The 19,052-nt window shown below is 39.8% G+C and overlaps 1 protein-coding gene across 1 annotated transcript in view; it reads left to right on the top strand.

The window, feature by feature from the left end:
- The window catches only part of zranb3 (zinc finger, RAN-binding domain containing 3), a 174,101-nt gene extending 159,171 nt beyond the window's left edge, over positions 1-14,930 (top strand). Inside the window, exons 20-23 of the mRNA XM_072449783.1 lie at positions 1,543-1,701; positions 7,611-7,803; positions 12,955-13,086; positions 14,740-14,930. Coding sequence (XP_072305884.1) covers positions 1,543-1,701; positions 7,611-7,803; positions 12,955-13,086; positions 14,740-14,838 — 583 coding nt within the window. The 3' untranslated portion in view covers positions 14,839-14,930. The remainder of the gene's footprint in view (positions 1-1,542; positions 1,702-7,610; positions 7,804-12,954; positions 13,087-14,739) is intronic.
- The last annotated feature ends 4,122 nt before the right edge of the window (positions 14,931-19,052 follow it).

The raw sequence follows: 19,052 nt of genomic DNA, 5'->3' as shown, positions 1-19,052 counted from the left end.
CGCTGAGAAAACATGGCAACTTTCCCAAAAATGACTGTCCTGAGCCAAAAGGACAACCCAACACACATCGCTGCACCACATAACGTGATATCAATAGATCCGGGACATAGCTTTACCAATCAGCAACAACGTGTCAGAAAAGGTACAAACTGAGTATTTGTACTGTATGTATTTAGTTCTGTAGGTTAATGCTGCTGGATTTGTTTATAATGCAAGTCTAATGGCAATAGGAACATTTCCAATTGGATTTCTCTCCCAAACAAATATTTTGATTGATACATTTTACTTTCTGTATCATAAGTTTTTAAGTCAGGTTTATATAAAGTAAAAGATCTCTTTCTATCTCTAAAATGTTCTATCCTATTCGCATAAACAGAGGGCGAGGAGGTTAAATGCCTTGCCTATGGGCACAATGGCATTATATACCCGACTGTCTCTTTGTGTTTATGGCTTTTTGTTTTTTGGTTTGACTCTGGTTTAGTCCTTGATTTACCTGTAGTTTGTAATTAATCGTATTTTAGTTTTGTTGTCTGCATGGTTTATAGTTTAAAGTTTCCCTCTGAAACCTTTTTGATTGAGGGCCCCCCACCTGTCGTCTCCATGGAGATGTTAAGGTTTTTCCCTGGTATTTTCCACAGAATGAATAAAGACTACTGAAACATGCATGAATCACTCAAAATACAACTTCTAGTGAGATAATGAGAAGGGACAACATTTACAACAACAAAGCTCTTAAAAGTCCATTTAAAATGTCTCATTTCTTTCCTTTTCCTGGGATAGCACATTAACACCTTAAGAAGATCTTCAGTTTGATCACAGATTTTGGCATGTTGAACATTTCACTGCTTAATAATTAATACAGTTGTTGGACTATTTCAACTTTTACACTGATATTTTATTCTTTAATCGAATATTGTTCCTTATACTGTGATCCTTTTACACTGAGCAGAAGACATGAGCCCATAACAAAAGTGCAGTCTTAATAGCCCTGATTTGATTCCCTCTTATTGAATTGTGTGTATTTTGCTGATGTTGAAAGCATTACATCAAAACGCATTCAACTTGATTGTGCGGGTCAGGCCATCTTCTTAGGATGTGAATAAACCGTGAAATAAGCGGAAAAGATTTAAAGGAGTAAAGCTATAAAAGCTATAAACGCAATCCAAAGTCCTTGGCTACAGAAATCCTGTTATTGTGGATGTAATGTACTTTATTCTTTAGACTTTTATGATGCCATTTTTTGTTCTACAATCTACACAAAACATTTGTTCTTTTGCAAATATTTTCTTATTCAGGAGTAGCTATTCTTACTGTCTCCTCTCCACAGATCTGACCTGTGACTTGGTCTGTTGCCATAACGAGTGCTATATAGTGGAGAGGGATCAAATCCAAGTAAAAATATTGCTTACATTATAGTTCAAAAAGACAGGGTTCAAAGGACAATGCATACAATGAAACATGTATATATAATGTGCATATAAAGGTGGTAATCTGAATAATCTGAAAGCCTTCCACATTGACTTAAATATGTTGTGTTTCCAGGTGTGACGAGGGTCCGTCTGCACAAGTGGAGGGTGCTTCCCGCCCTGAGCTGGGATACGTTCAAGCGTTGGACAGCAGTGGGGTCCCATTGTGTCTTTCCTGTCAACAGCCCTGTTCTACTACCGGAGGTGCCTGGGACACCCGCTTCTGCAGCCACAGGTTTGTACTTGAACCACCAGTGTAATATTCATTAGTTTTCTGTATTATGTCTGATAGAGCTGCAACTAGTTATTTTTTTCTTCATAAACTTCGTCAGTGTTTTTTCAGTCAACTAGTGACTTGAAACACTTTTTTCTTCAATATTTTTGATAAAAGTTTGACCAAATAAATGTGTACAATAGACAGTTTTACTACCGTACTGTCTCTACAATGTAGTGATAGTATTGGATTTTTTTTTTTTGCCCAACAAAAGCAAAATGATATCGATACATCTAAATCATACAAGTCATTATGTTAGTAAATTAATCCAACTACAGCACAAAATCAACTGCGTGGTAAGCCAACCCCTCCTACTTTTAAAAAAGGGCTTATGCCCTCATCACTACAAAGCTACAGCAATTGGGAAAATTGACTTTTGTTGCTGAATGTGCAGTGATTCACCATACACACATAAACTGACATGTATTTCTCTGATTGGTCAAATAATGTCCCTTGGATTGAGAATAGAATCCAGAATGCCTTCTTTGTATAGAATCAGAAAATAGAATATCAGCTTTGGTTGATTTTAGCCACCAATACAGATTAATAGGAAAGGCAAGGCAAGTGTATTTGTGGAGCATAATTCATACACAAGGCAATTCAAAGTGCTTCACACAACAGGAAAAAAATATTAAAATCACAAAAACATGACAGAAATTAAGACGTAAAGAGGAGAGTGCAAATAAAATCATTATAGTCATATGCACAGCTAAACAAAACTGTATTAGCCTGGATCATTGTCAGAGTAGAGGCCTTTACAATAATGTGTTTGGTGTGGCTGCCACCTGCTTGTCTGCATACACATGTTATTGCTTTGCCGGGAATGTTCCACAGTGTGGCCTTACTACTTACTTACTAACTTATTTGAAAAATATATGTTTTCACGAATCCATTACCTTGAATACCTTGGACAACATGCAATATACTGAGAATGGAGTTGCCTCTTCACAGATCTGACCTGTAACTTGGCCTGATGTTGTCAGAGAAGTTAAATGTCATACTGTGGAACATTCCAGGCAAACCAATAACAGCATGGGGAGAGACTAGCAGGTGGTGGACCCTCCATCGAGTTACATTGTGCACTTTTATTGTGATCTCAAAGACAAGAACTCTGAGACTAGACTATTCCAGCTTCAATGGACAATCACCTTTGAATTTCTTGTTCAAATACATTCACATTTACAGAGCAATGCAAACTGGGAAATGTTGAAAAATCGGTGCATGTTTACATAATTAAATATTTAAACTATGTGTCTATAAATATTTTTTATATTTTTCTTTACTTCCTGTTTCCAACAATGTTATTTAAGCTTAAGATGAGAGGAATTTTTAAGCATCTCAAAATAGGCCGTGTGTGTGGTACGTGCTGTGCTCTGAACCAAAGCCCACCCATCTGGCACCTAAAATATTAAAACTTCACTTTGAGCAGGCGGGCGCGCAGAGAAAAGACAGCCTCTATCCAAGGCAAACTCCAATAAGTTCATAGCATACAATAGTATTCAGCTCACATTGTGTCTCTGCAAAGTTTGCCTTCAGAACTTGAGATGTTTGCAAATGGATCACATAAAGATTCAACTTCACTGTTATCATTCTTATAATTGTTCACTTCATTAGAACGACCAGGCGAAACATTATGACCACCTGTTTAGAAGACTAATCTACACATTCAATTTAATCTGAAGTACCCATGTCTAGTTATGAAATGTATTTACCGATAGTTGCTTTTTAAATATATTGTGTTGCTGACACGCATACTTTTAAATAATAGTACACTTATTTGAGCTCTAGTTGTGGACTTCTCTTCGCACTGTGAGTAAGTTCCTGTACACAAATGTATTTGTCTAAATAAGTACATTTATTTGTTACTTATTAGATCCAATGACCAGTATTGAAGTAGTATTTAAGTTGTAGGAAGATTCATATTTCTATTTCTTTTGCGTAATATTCTTTCACAGTGTATCTCTTTCTGAAGCCTGCTAACACCCCTCAAGAGCTGCAGGTTTGGAGATATTGTGACTCTGACTCGAGCCTTCACAACTGGTCAAATCCATTTTTCTGCTTTGTAACACTTTGTAAAATAATCCCTTAGTTCCTAATATATCCAACAAACATAATGAAGAGGTGTCTGGGTGCTATAACTATATAATTATCTGTATTTTAACCTCTAATCTATTTCGAATTACTTCACTCGGCCTGGATAAAACACTATTACGATATTGTTGAATGTTCCGTTTTTAGTCCCATTGAAGATAAAAATTCAATTTACTGAAATGTTTTTTAAGTGATGAATCCAGGTCATTCAGTCAAGGTGATGTCAGATCTAAAACTGGGTGTTGTTGAAATCAAAATATTAGAAAAACGGCCTTTTATTTTGTGTCGTGAAATTTTAGGAGCGTATTAAACATTTTCTTATCACACAGAAAAAGTGAAGGGCAAGAAAACATATGGACCGCTCACAAGTTTGATCATGTTTTTTAAATCCCTATAGGTTCAAAAGAGTTAGCTCAAAGGTATGATTGTTGAATAGAATCAATATAGCAAATTTGTGGTGGCTCCAATCTCAAAACAAAAAAGAAGATAAATAAGTACTTAACTCAAAGACGCTTTACATAAAGCAAGAACAAAAATAACAAAGAATTAAAGCCGCAAGCGGCAATGATCGGCCCTCGCCACGCCACCGCCGCCACGCCGCTAGAGGAGGGGGCGCTAACGCGCCCCAATGGTCCTTTTCTACTGCTGAATCTGTGACACTGTCACATCTTCTCCCCTTTGTTTTACATCAAAAAAGCTATTTTGTTTTGAATTCTTGGCAAAATGTGCGGCTTTGCCGCACAGACACCGTGACTCTTTGAATAAAAATGTGGATACATTTTGATGGTCCTGAAGATGAGTCTCACCAAATTTCAGGTTAATATGTCTAACGCCCTGGGAGGAGTTTGTGAAAGTATAAAGAGTAAACATGTTCTGGCGATTTCCCCATTGGAATAATATGGGAGGTTTCTGTCATCGCTACGGCAACGACGTAACAATTATGACATGGGTCATTGACTTTTTTGATGGGGATGCTAAAATTGAGTTGTGTGTCAAATTTCATATAATTTCGCAAAACTAAATATTTAACCTCCATATAAAATCTGTAGGGGGCGCTGTGGCGCCAAATTAATTAATTTCACTTCAAGTAGGTTTAGGGCAAAGAGTTTAACAACTGATTCTAATTTGACGCAATTCGGACTTTATCTGCGCAAACGGCAGAAATTTTAAATTTGGGAGATTTCTGAAATTCTAGCTAAAGTTTGCGGCTCAATGTAATTTGGATAACTTTTGATGTCCCACTCCTCAGTAGCATTTTCACCAAATTTCAGCTTTTTAGGGCCAACGCCCTGGGAGGAGTTCGTAAAAGTACGACATTTGGAAAAACTCCCGAGTCATGCTTAGCCATTTTTGAAGCAATATGGCCGACATTTGGTTGGGCGGACGGCGTTGCCGTAATAATATTTTTTACTTCTCTTGTCACCATCTACCTCTGCACGAAATTTCATAATTCTACGATCAGATTTTTTTTGGGTCATTTCCCATCTCTCAATGCATTTTTGGTACATTTGGGGGCGCTGACGCGCCAATTTTTTTTATTTTAGAAAAGGGAAATAGCCAGAATGTAGAGAGGCACGATTTTTAGAGGTGTGCAAATTTTTGTGCCCTCTATACAGTAATAATGTTAAATTTTTGCATTACATGCTTATATGCACGATATGGGGAACGTATTCGTGAGCTACTTAGCGCAAATGAGTGCTTTATATGGGGATGACGACCGCGAAGTAAAGTGCTCGTTTAGTGCGCACTTTTGCACGGGCTTCGCCCGTTTACAACGGTAATGTTCCATTTTCCTACTACTAATTAGTATGCACGGGGCGTGCATGAGTGGAGGAGTGCGTTAGTGAGTGTTTGGAAGTGGGCGAGCTCTTTGCGCTCGATTTCGTGCACACTTTCGCAGCCGTGCTTCGCACAGCCTTATGGGACTAATAGGCCTCTCGCCAGCTTGTGGCGCTCGGGCCTAATAAAGCAAACAAAGGCAGTCAGTGGGGATCAGAGGCAATGGTGAGCTTACTGTGGGAGTGACTGTGGGAGTGACTGTGGAGTGACTGTGGGAGTGACTGTGGGAATGACTGTGGGAGTGACTGTGGAGTGACTGTGGGAGTGACTGTGGAGTGACAGTGGGAGTGACAGTGGGAGTGACTGTGGGAGTGACTGTGGGAGTGACTCTGGGAGTGACTGTGGGAGTGACTGTGGGAGTGACTGTGGGAGTGACTGTGGGAGTGACTGTGGGACTGACTGTGGGAGTGACTGTGGGAGTGACAGTGGGAGTGACTGTGGGAGTGACAGTGGGAGTGACAGTTGGAGTGACTGTGGGAGTGACTGTGGGAGTGACAGTGGGAGTGACTGTGGGAGTGACTGGGGGAGTGACTGTGGGACTGACTGTGGGACTGACTGTGGGAGTGACTGTGGGAGTGACTGTGGGAGTGACTGTGGGAGTGACAGTGGGACTGACAGTGGGACTGACAGTGGGACTGACAGTGGGACTGACAGTGGGAGTGACTGTGGGAGTGACTGTGGGAGTGACTGTGGGAGTGACAGTGGGAGTGACAGTGGGAGTGACAGTGGGAGTGACTGTGGGAGTGACTGTGGGAGTGACTGTGGGAGTGAGGAGGCTGGAGACGCTCAGGCAGATATGAGGGGGGCGTGGTTATGGCTTTGTAAGTGATGAGCTCCATCTTGAAGGGAGATGTGTAAAACTGGACTCGGATCTCCCAAAACTGGAGGTCGGCGGAAAGGGAAGAGGAAGCTGTTTCAGTGGTCAAGTCTGGGTGTAATCAAAGCCAAGAACAGGGCTTCCGCAGCAGTGGGGGGTGGGGAGGGACGGAGGTGGGCAATGTTTTATAGGTGGAAAAAAATCTTTGTCATTGCGGCGGATGTGTGGCTTGAATGAGAGGGGGCGGGGTCAAAGATGAATCCAAGGTTCCTGATCTGAGGGGAGGGGATAACTATGTGGCTGTCAACGGAGAGAGGGAAATTCTGAGTGGAGGGGAGATTTGGATCGATGATTTTGGATTTGTTGCTGTTAATTTTGAGATAATTATTTGACATCTAAGATTTTATTGCGCCTGATTGTGCCTAAAAAAGCTAGGAATAAAAACTTAAAAGTGAGCGGATAAACGGGCCATTTATGACTGAATGTACTGAACGCAGCTCCACAATATCTATCGCCAGAGCCACAGCAATTATTATTGTAAGCAAACCAACAGCAGGCTTTAACATGTGGAAGTGTGAGGACATGTTCTGTCTAAAAGCAGTCAGACTTGGACATAACCGGCTAGTTTTATGTGAAGTCGAGACTAATGCCAACCACCGCCATTACAACCTCAATCGAGAAAATGAAAGATAATGACCTCAGATCTGGTGATTTGACTGTTCATTAGCTCCACTAGTAGCATTGCTCTGTTCGCGTTCCGTTCTGTTTTCTGCCTACTGCGCGGCTACCGCAGCCAGATATGACATTGTGATCGCTCGTATACAATCATGTTAATTATTGGTAACGCAATAGTACTCTTATTGCATTACCTTTATAACAAAGTAGCGCATAACGTGTTAGTTTTCCAGAGCTATAACAAGGTAACATAACAAGTTACTTTTAAAAGTAACCCCACCACAGCACTGGTGACATTGGTGGTGTGTGATTTGCAGTTACAGTGTTTATGGAATGGGACACAGAGAGGTCATGTTTATGTTATTCAAAATCAAATACTGCATACTGTTCCTTTTTAAATAAAAAAAACACTTCTGCTAATCCCTCTGTTTTCTCTGTTTGGTCTCAGGTGTCAGGAGGAGTTCCAGCTTCGCTCCAGTCAGAGCTACATGAGGTCTCGTGTGCTGGAGGTAGAGCAGGGGGTGTGTCAGCTCTGTGGTCTCCATGCTCATGAGCTGTACCTGAGTGTCCGGGACGCCCCACCATCACAGAGGAAGCAGATGTTGGAGAACACGTGGCTGGCACAGCTGCCTCTCAACAAGGTACTTGAGCTACAGATACACAAGTGCAATAGAGCACTCCGTCGTGACCTGTGCACAGCCTGGAACTGATCCGAACATCCTAACCCATACATTTTAATGAAGCAGCAAAATAAAAACATGAATTTTCACATTTGTGGGCTGCGCAGAGAAATGGATGTTGTAATAACAGTAGGATGTTATCATGTAGGATATTGGCAACTAACATTTCATCCTCAAACTGTTGTGGCACAATACTTTTTTGTGAATTGTTGTCCTGCATAACATTAGATTTAAGAAATATTAACTCCAACACTCATTAGCCTGTATGCTATTTTTGGCACTAATTATTGTAATTTTATTTAATTTCATGTATTTATACAGGGAAAACCCAATGAGAAAAGTTCTCTTTTTCATGGTTACCCTGTTAAACACAACACAGTCATTTCTCCCTGTGGCCCTCATTTCTCCCTGTGGCCCTCAGAGGCAACTGTTGTTGTGATTTTGGGCCTTACAAAAATAAATTGATTTGATTTGATTTGACAAAATAAACAACAAGCAAACACAGGATACTGAAACACACATAAAACATTAAATGTTCTCACATTAGGGCTGGGTATTGCCAAGACCCTCGCGATACGATACATATCCCGATACAGGGGTCGCGATACGATACGTATCCCGATATTTGTATATTACGATACAATTCCCTCATTACGATACGTATCCCGATACATTTTTGAAGAAAGGGTCTTAAAATGTACCAAATGGGTAATGTTTTTACTCTGGATAAGAAAATGTATGAAATTTTATGTTTATCCACAAAGCACTTATTTATAAATCCATTATGGTCTAATAACTTCATACATCCAACCAACTGATCCAAATAGAAATATAAGGAACACATTCTAGTAAAGTATTGCATGTTTCTTGCTAAACAATTGTCCTGGTCTGAACATGCTGCAGCAGCATCTTCTGCACAGATCAGCTTCTGATCAGGTCCACAGCTCCTTCTCACCTCGGCCCAGAGGAGCGCAGCACAAACAGCAGATCACAAGTACTATTCCACTTCGTTTAAAGCCTATGGGCCACAAAAATAAAAAAAATAAATATATTATTTTATTTTTTATTTTTCTACATGTGGTCATGTTTTCCATGGTGGTTCTGGTATTACTCACACGTGGTCAAGTGGACAGTCCTGTTATTTTATAGTGTGTGAAGTTCCCAGCCTTTAGAATGCAGGCGTTCTGTTTAACCCTGATATGATATTCAAGGTGTTGTTTTACCCATTCATGGTAGTCTTTTGGTACAACATAGAATAGAATTATTATGTCATAGTATTGTTGGAAAATAGAGGATTCTTCTTTTAACTATCTATATTTTAGGAAACTGCTAAATTGGCATTCTTGCCCATCACTTTATATAACTGTCACTTCTTGGAAACTCTTTAACTTTAATTATTCTATTAAAATATTACTGTGTGAAAATTAGTTCAGTTATGAATGATTTACACCAATCTATCGTCTTTGTCTACTTCATTTTAATTAAGTTGCCCTTTTCCCATAGTTAGTTATTAGCTTGGAGTGGACAATTTTACACTGAAGTCTTTTGGGTTATTTCCAATTATGGATTATAAAAATGATGCCTATTAGGGAACTAATTATTATTATTGTTTTTAATTTTTTTTATTTTTGTCATCCCATTATTTTGAGTGTCAGTTGAGGGAACTAAGACTGCTAAAGTAACTTCTAAGACAACCTGCTGTTTTTAAATGAAAATGACTGTCGTGCATGATTAAAAACAACCTGTTTTACTGGATTTAGACACAAAATCTTGACAAGACAAAAGATGAGTATTAATGGCAAACTTATAATAGGCTGTCTGCAAACTTCACACATCTTGATGGAGACAAACAGTTGGTGGACCTTTAACGTCTAAAGGAATGGATTATTTGGGTTTGGGTCCTAATTTAGATCTTGTTTGGTGCTGTTTTTGTGCTTTAAATGTTTTACATATGATTCTGTCCTAGTTTAGCCCTGTTTTAACCATGGCCCGGACCATCTTTAGACCTGATTTGGACCTAGTTTCGTCCTGTATAAAACCCAATCTAGTCCTGTTTACTTTTGGTTTGGATTTAGTCATTTGGATTTAGTCAAGTATAGTCCTGGTTTAGACCTGGTGGACGACGCTACATCATATTTTCAGACTATTATTACCTACTTGTGCTGGATTTCATAACCATTTTACCTCAACTCTCACAACAGCATCATCAGGGGTAGCATAGCTTTAAATCACCGCCAAGGGACGACATTTTTGTTTGTCTCTCTGCGATTTCAAAAATAAATCTTCCCGTTTCCTTGGTTCCTTGGCGCCTCTGCTCTCCTCCTACGCACATATGCACACACACACAGGTTGATGTAGTCTCCAGTGGGCCGGCTCCCTGTAAAATGGATTGCTTAGACCCATTGATTTTCTCCTATACCAGTTCCATACCTAGACCAGTAAGCCCGTTTGATTTGGTTGTGGCGTTATCCCTCTAAAGCCAAAACCGCTGCTTTTCCCTCTTTCCTCCTCTCCACCACTTCCTTCTCATCGCCGACGGCAACCGCATCCGCGCCGATCAATACGGCGAGCTTTAGACGAAACAAACGGGTGATAAGATGCCTTGAGATTTTACAGCCTCATTGTTGGCAGCCGTGCGGTGGGGAGTTGTCTCACTAAATGCGCTCTTTTCTTCCCGTGTAGTGAAGGATTTTGGCAACAGGGTCGTGGAGGAATTTTGGGTTTTGCTAAAGAATGGTTTGGTCCTTGTTTGGACCTGATTTTGTCTTGGTTTAATACTTTTAACCTATTTTTGTCTTGATATAGATTGTTTCCTGGTGTTGCCCTTGCTTACTCTTTTAACTCTGTTAGATCTGGTTTGGTTTAGACCTGGTTTAGTTCTAGGCCTGAGACCCTGTTCCATTCTGGATTTGTGTTAAATCCTGCCTTAGTCTTGGTTTAGACCTAGTTTAAACCTGGTCTTGGACCTTTTTAGACCTACAGTTTCCTCCTAATTTAGACCCTGATTAATCCTGGTTCACATCAGACTTAAGTACTGGTTTAAGTCCCAATAAATCTTAGCTTAGACCTAGTTTCGACCCTTTTGACCCAGTTCGACTCTTCTTAGTTCTGCTTTCTACTAGTTTTTATCTCGCTAGTTCAAGCTAATCTACCTGTATTTAAGTCCTGGTTTGTCCTGGTTAAGATTCTTGTTTAGGTGGATCTTAACCAGGATCTTAGCAGACCCTGATCTGCTATTTGGTTTAGAGCTGATTTTGTCCTTATTTGAACTACCTGCATTTTTGTTCTGGTGATGGTCTCTTGTGGTGAGGGTTTTGGCATCACATCGCTGTAAAATATTTTTTTATTTTGTGCCTGCAGCAGGATTTTTCTTGCGCGTTTCTTTTGGCGTGTGAAGAAACCTGCTCTCTAACCCACTGTTCTTCAAATCTCCCAGGACCAATTCCAGTTTCAGCTTGAGTCCTTCCACCACTCAAAACTAGTAGCCCTGGTTAATAAATATTAGAGAGAATATATTTCATTACGTTTTTTTAAGCAGCCCTCTCGTTTGCTTGCACGTTTCCTGTTGTCTCTGGTATTTGAACTCGATTGTGTCGCTGTCATAGATCACTGCGGGGTTCTCATTTAGCTCATTGTGTGGTTGTCATACAGAAGTAGTGGCTTCAGGTGATTTTTCCTACAGATGCCCTTTCACGATGATCTAGCACCTTGTTCATGGACAATACAAGTCTGAGGATGTGATTGATTATATCTGCTCATGAAGTGGCTTTATTCTCACATCAAACAAGCTGCAGTTCACCCCAGTGCAAGAGGACAGGCCTTTTGTTTTAGTCCTGCTAACCCTGGTTTAGTTCTAGTTTACTCCTAGTTTAATCATGGTTGGGTCCTTATTGTTCAGTCCTGGTTTAGTCTAGGTTTATTATTGGGTTTATGTTGATTTACTGATATCCACTATATATCTTTGTATGTTTTTTCTCTTTATGAGTCCCAGTTTAGACTACTTCTGGTGTAGATTAATTTAAACCTGGTCCTGATTTAGACCTAGTATGGACCTAATTAGTATCTGGCTTTGATTTGATTTAATCTAGGTTTAAAGGTGCACTATGTATCTTTTCCAATGGAGGGTACAAATGCTTGTCTCCATAGAGATTGCTTTGCTTGGAATGTTCCCCAGTATAGCGTTTGTCATGGAATGTACTCAAGGAGAGTCTTTTTATGACATTTTAACTCTCTTACTCTGAGTGATGTCACCTCTCCGCAAATCTGACCAAATGGCTAATTATTTGCCGTACTGTGCAATATTGTATTCTAGGAAAAGCCACAACAACAACATCCAACAACAACAGACAAGCTGGTAGTGCACCCTCCACCAGGAAAGTTACAATATATTAGTGCACCTTTACATTTAGCCTTTTCCCCAACTGCAGTGATTTATGCACATATGGTAAACATTATTAGATTGTGATCAGAGGCCTCTCACAGAAGACATCCCATCATTGAAGAGATGAGCTTTTACAAATGCTTTGGGCCACTGGTGCAATCACAGCTTGTTAGGGTGATTTAGCTCCTTATGGGACCCACAGGGGGCAGTACAGCGTGACGTAAACCTCCTCTCTCATTTTGTGTCTGCTCCAGCTGAACAAAATGACATGCTTTAGTTTTGGTTTAGTCCAAGTTTAGTCTTGATTGAGACAAAGTGCACAAACACCACATTAGAATTGGGACTAAACGCAGGACTAAACTGGGCTCAAACCAGGACCAAAATGAGAGTGAGTGCACCATTATTTTAACCATCAATAGACCTGATTTAGACCCAGATTAGTCCTATATTAAACCCTTATAGTCCTGGTATAGATTTGACTTAGCTTAGTTTATACCTTTGGTTGTTAAACCTTGTTTGGTTTGTTGTTGTTATATTGGTCCTGGCAAATCCCTAAACTAAATCTGGTTAAACTATGTTTTAGAGGTGGTTTTGTTCTGATTTAGCTCTGGTCTGCTGCATCAGGCAGCTGGTGCATTCACAGCTTGTTTGGGCTGATTTAGCTCCTTGTGGGACCCACAGGGGGCAGTGTAGCGCAACATGAACACCCTCTCATTCTGTGTGTGTTCCAGCTGAACGAGATGATCCGGGCGCCTGTGGAGGGGGACTTCTGGCAGGTGGACCACATCCGGCCCGTGTACAGCGGAGGAGGCCAGTGCTCGCTGGACAACCTGCAGACCCTCTGTACTGTGTGTCATAGACAAGTATGTGCCAAATATTACTGTACTGTACTGTGTTTTTTGATTAAGGCATAATGCTTTATTTAAACCTGCTTTAGTTCTGGTTTGGGCCTTGTTTAATCCCCTGGTTTAGGCCTGTTGAAGACTAAGAAGGTAGGAAATTCTCAAAATGTAACTATCCCAGTGAAAAGAGATCATTATTAGGTGATATATGTTTGTAACGTCAAAATGATCTGCCTTAACACAAAATTACAACCGTTCAAATTCCGATTCTGAGTAGATTTCAATCCATCTTTCACCCCTCTGTTTCCTTCACTGCACTTGGTAAAAACACAACCTCACAACCAGGGGCTTAGGGGGGGAAAGCAATTTGTCAAACATTTAAGGTGCACAGTGAAGCGACCACTCTCTAATCCGCACATAAAAGCGGGCTGTATCGCTCACGTTGAGGATTATATTTGGTGGCAATATTTTGTGGTCAAGCGCATTGATCAAAAGTAGGCCCATCCCTCACCAACAGGGTACTCCGGGTCTAATAAGATCATAAGATGCGGTCACTGTCGCATTGATTGATAACATTTCTCAGCAGAGGTTATATGTCTATCTGTCAATTGTCAATATTTTATTATCAAGACATTACAGGTGAAGTTTTGTTGAGATAGATTTCAAAATAAAGATTCTAGTTTGGTATTAGAGCATATCGTAATTGGTTATAATTAAAACAACTACTTAATGTTGTAATGTATTAGTAATTTTGTGTCCATACTATTTTGGTACCTGTTTATACTTTTTGTAACTCTGAATTATTCTAAATATAAATGCCTGAAGATATAGACCTAGACCTCGAACAACTCTCTTCAAATTAAAACCTTGTTATTTTTGGTATCTCATCAGATAATTTAACTGCTTTTATTTTTGAAACGTTCCTTCAGTTCAGTAGTATTTTGTCTGACTTGCTGACTAGTCCTGGTTTACTTCTGGTTTGGTCCTGGTTTAGTCCTGGTTTGGTCCTGGTTTGGTCCTGGTTTGGTCCTGGTTTAGTCCTGGTTTAATACAACTGTCCACTGGTAATGGTTTATTCCCTGTATTGCCATTGAAAATACCAAATTCAGTTGTAGTTCTAGTCCAGGTTTCCAACTTATCTCTGCATTGGTCCTGATTTAGTTCCAGTTTCATGCTTGTATAGGTCTTGTTTATTTTAAGTTTGGACTAGGTTTATTCCTGGTTTAGTCCCTGTTCCTTCCTTGATAATAATAATCCTGATATTGCCCTGATTTGAGCTGGTTTAGTCCTGGATTTTGATCTTCTTTAGTCTTGTATTGGTCATATTGAAGTTTAGACCGGGGTTATTCTTGGTTTAGACTTGGTATAGTCTGTATTTAGTCTCAGTGTTGTTTTTTTAAAGTAATCCTAGTATTGCTCTCAAGCTGGTATTAGTCTTGATTTAGACCCAGTTTGGTGCTATAAATCTTATAATTCTGATCCCTGTTTAGACCAAGTATGAATCCCTTTTAGTCCTGTTTTCTTCCTGGTTTTGTCCTGGTTCTTCTCTAATACAGACATAATTCTGTCCTGGTTGAATTTGGCTCTGGTCTTGGTTTAGTCCTGGTTTAGTCCCGGTTAAGTTCTGTTTTCCTCTCTTTAGTGCTTTCCTCATGCTGTTTTCTTCCCACACAGCGGACCGCCCGACAGGCCAAAGAGCGCAGCCAAATGAAGAAGAGCATTGCTGCCACCAAAGTTGCCACAGACATCACCAAATTCTTCATGAAGAAATAAACCCAAGTTTGTACAATGCTCCTGAAGTAAATGACACTGTGTTTCTGGAGATGCGATGCAGGACCCACCTGAGGTATGTAGGCCATTTGAAGTAGGACTCAGTGTTCTACAGATGTTTTTATATGTATATTTCTTATTAATTTGTCGTTTAAATAATCATAGTAAGAGAGGTGGAACTACAGTAAATGTTTTTGCTGTTTTTAAGTCCTGATTTGAACCTGTTTTAGGTTGAATCTAATTCTTGGTCTAAACCTTGACCTGATTAAAAGTGATTTCCCATAGTACGTGCATCTCTGACATAACGCACAAGTTCAGTTATTATTTCCATATGTCCTGTTTTAGACCACTTAATTCATGGGTTGGTTGGTTTTGATTAATCTTAGTTTAGAGCTGGTTTAGTCTCATCTCAGTTAAGAGCTTTACTGTGTTTTAGTCCTAGTTTAGACCCACTTAAATCTTAGCGTGTACCTGGTTTGGTTAACTCTAGTATAAATGGGTCAAACCTTAATTGTATCCTTGTTTATACCTTATTTTGATCTTGGTTTTGTCTTGTTTTTTACCCGTTTTAATCCTGGTTCAGCTTTTGTTCTGTCACTATTTAGTCCAGATTTCTTCTCTTCTTTCTTCTAACCAGTACTTGTGGGGATAAGTTTGCAAAAAGCTGTCTTGTAGCTCTATTAACTCTTATGTGCTAAACCACACTCTTGGGCCGCGGCGCTTGATGGACTAAGATAAAATACCTCCTTCCTTTTCAGTTCAAATCCTCTATAGATCACTCCTTCTGAAATCCACTTTAGAGGGGTCAAGTAGCCTCCTTTGCTATACATGGGATGCCCCATTTCTATAGCGTTAGCCCCAAAATCAGTGAATCAAATGCAAATTCAGCTATTGTCCCCAAACCATCACAGCTAGCGCACTACTTTTTGATTTATGATAGCCTCCGTGCGCTCCAGGCTGTATCAGAGCACTGGTTGTTTAGAAAGATGCTACGGCTATTTTAAGAATGTGCAAACAATGTGAAAAGTGAAAATGAGGGATGAATCTGGGCTTCTTTGTGATAATAAAAGTCCCAAACACAAACTGTGTTCCCTCGTTGGTGCCCTCAACAGGTGACACTATGCAAATGTGTTTTGTGGATGATAGATGATTGTTTCTGTGTGAAATAAAGCTGTATTTTTTTGCATCTTTGCCTCCTTCTGTTTGTCTACAGCTGTTTTTATAAAGTATTTTGTTGCAAAAACTTAAGTCCTGGTTTGGACCTAAATATTTCTTGTTTTGGCCTTAATCTTTGTTCTATAAGATTAGGCCATACTTTTTTATACTCCACTCTGCCGCAGAAGGCCTCCGTCTGAGGGCACAAACCCTCATCTATTGAACGTGTTTTGTCTCAGGGCTGCGTCGCACAGTGCTTGAGAGTTTGTGAAATTAATTCTCAATTAAGAGCAAAATACAAAATTACCATTTATTCTAACAGCATGCAGATAACTGCTCAGTTTACACCACACGGGTAATTAGCCATTAAACTGTTACATGAACGTCCAATAGAGCCCAATAAAAGTCTTCTCTCTTCTGTGTTTCAGTGGCATAAAGTAAAAGTTAACAGTCTACTAAGTCCACCTCAACAAATCAACAACTTTGTAAAAACATAAATTATTAATAATCTGATCAAAATAAATGTTCTCTTTCCTGCTTGGCACGTTCTGAACTGTGGAGCTTGATCCGGTTGGACAGTGGTGCAGAATAAACTTGGTCCCTAATGGCAGCGGCAGAGCAGTGACACAGACCAGGATGTGGAACTGATCTCATTCACTACAATAGCTGCGTAATCACTGCAGAGGTCGTAGCAGAGCGCAGTGGCACAGAGCTGCACGATGTGGAAGCAGGTCGTTACAATGAGCCTCTCCACAGCTCTGACCTGCAACTTGGCCTGCTGGAGATTTATTTAAAATGATTGTATGACGGAACAACAAAAAGTAAAGTAAAAAAAGAAAAGGAGAATGAAGTATGTACAGAGCAGTGGTATTAGAGGTCGGTGAAAACTGAATTACTGATTACTGAAGCATGCATGAATCACTAAATACAACTTTGAGTGTTGAAGTTAAGGAGAAGGAAAAACAAAACAAGCTATAACCGGGTTAAAAGCTCTTAAAAGTCAATTTAGAATAATATGCCTCCTTTAAACTATTACCTTTTTGCGGCGATATTCAAAGTCCTCATTGTCCATGTCCACCACTCTCCGTCTCTTCTTTCACGGCCAGTTCTCAATGATCTGAACTAAAGTCTCTCATAGGGCTATGTTTAGACCCTGATCCGTTGCTATGGAAACAGGGATCCAGGCAGGTTCAGCAATGTCAGGAATATCGAATCTTACCACAGAGAGACCTTCTTTACACAATGAACCAGACATCTCCAATCAATGCGCGGACAGCCACTTCTCCAGGTTTTGGCGTCACGAGTGTTGTCATTTTACGTCCGGATTTCTGACACGTTAAACTCACAAGTCAGCGAAAATACTATTTTAAAAAGTGGAAAGTTTTACAGGCTTCATGGCTTCATGATTTAGTACAATGTCTGGTTTGGACCAGCTTTTAAACCTGGTTTAGGTTTGATTAAGGGGATTATTTGTTTAGAACTAAATGTTTGGTTTCAGAATCAGAAAAGGTTTATTGTAATTGTAAATGAACAAAATTGCTTTGGTGGATTCGGTGCAACATACAATGATGAAGAATAATAATAAAAACAACATACCGGTATATGAAATCAAAAAGGGCATGCATTAAAGAAAAACAATTTAAATCTACTCTAGGATAAAAATAAGAATAGGCTTATTGAGTACACAAAATGTACAGTTAAATTTACAGATGTTTAGCCTTGGTTTGACCTAGTTTAGAGGTTAAGAGCTAAAACACACTTGTCCTCATAATAATTATTTAATTGGTAGTCAGTGAAAGTTAATTGACGTTTAATTCATTTAAAAAAAAAAAAAAAAAAAATCATTTGCAACTGAAAGACCTTTCTGGGTTTAGATCATACAGGTTAAGTCCTGCATTAGTCCTGGTTTGGACTAAGGATTGAGTCTTGGTTTATGATGATTTGGTTAGTCCTGGTCGAGACATACAGTAAAATAGCTGTTTTAGACATAGTTTTAGACCCAGTTTAGTCCTTGTTTTACCTCTCATTTAGAACTGGTTTAGTCCGAGGTCCAAGTCTAATCCTGGTTTTGATCCAGTTTGGACTGTTTTTCCTTAAACTCTTAAGGTTGGAGGTAAGCTTGGACCTAGACCCAGGTTAGTCCCGGTTCTCATCAGTAGTTTAGTACTGGTTAGGTTCTAGTTATCCAGTCAACTAGTAAATGTTTGCACCTTTTGTTCTTTAGTTGTTCTTTAGCCCTGGTTTAACCCTGATTTTGATTTTGGAAGAGAACTTTGCAGCTTTGCAACTCTTAGCAGATTGTCTTGTAAACTTCGAGGTGTCGTAGGAGGGGCCCGTGGGTGCGCCCTTCTCGGCTCAGGTCTACATTTAATAAGCTGCTGTCCAAACCACCAGACACATCTCCAGGCAGCTGTGTCAGTCTGTCACACACTTTATTACTGCACCAAGATGGCCGCTCTGAGAGGACAGGCGCAGGAGGGCCGGAGTTTAGAGCAACAGAACAACTAAAGCATAACTTAAATATAATTGACAAAATGAGCAATCCAAATGGTCCAATATAATGATAATATTTTGTGATGATCTGTTGAACTCACTATACATCACTTCTGGGGGACGTATTCGCCATCTGCTTGTCTCTATGAACATATCATTTTATATTTTCTTATAAATATATACGGTGCGTGTTTATGAGCATAAAGGGTAAACACACTAGATTGTTGCTTAATTTCCCACATTTGCTCTCACAAACACGCTCGCATTTACACACCAAGTGACTGAAGGCAAAGTGGGAGAAGTGTCTTGCCCAAGGACACAACGACAGTGTGCATTACTGCCCCCTGTGGCACCTGGCATTACAGCGGCCAGGCCTACCACTGCTTCTGAGATCTGACGAGATCGGGCATTGACAATGATATTGCTTTGTTTGGAATATTCCACACTATGGCATTAAACTTATCCATCTTGTATTTATCCTAAATTACTGGTATTATATTTGATGAATAAATAAGCTGTAAAAACATTCTAACTATGAGTAGGGTTGCCTCTCCACAGATCTGACTTGG

This window comes from Eucyclogobius newberryi, unplaced genomic scaffold, assembly GCF_026437365.1.
Source record: "Eucyclogobius newberryi isolate DKJ021-1_F unplaced genomic scaffold, fEucNew1.0.hap1 SCAF_1, whole genome shotgun sequence".
Lineage (NCBI taxonomy): Eukaryota > Metazoa > Chordata > Actinopteri > Gobiiformes > Gobiidae > Eucyclogobius > Eucyclogobius newberryi.
This window is presented reverse-complemented; position numbering and strand designations above follow the sequence as displayed.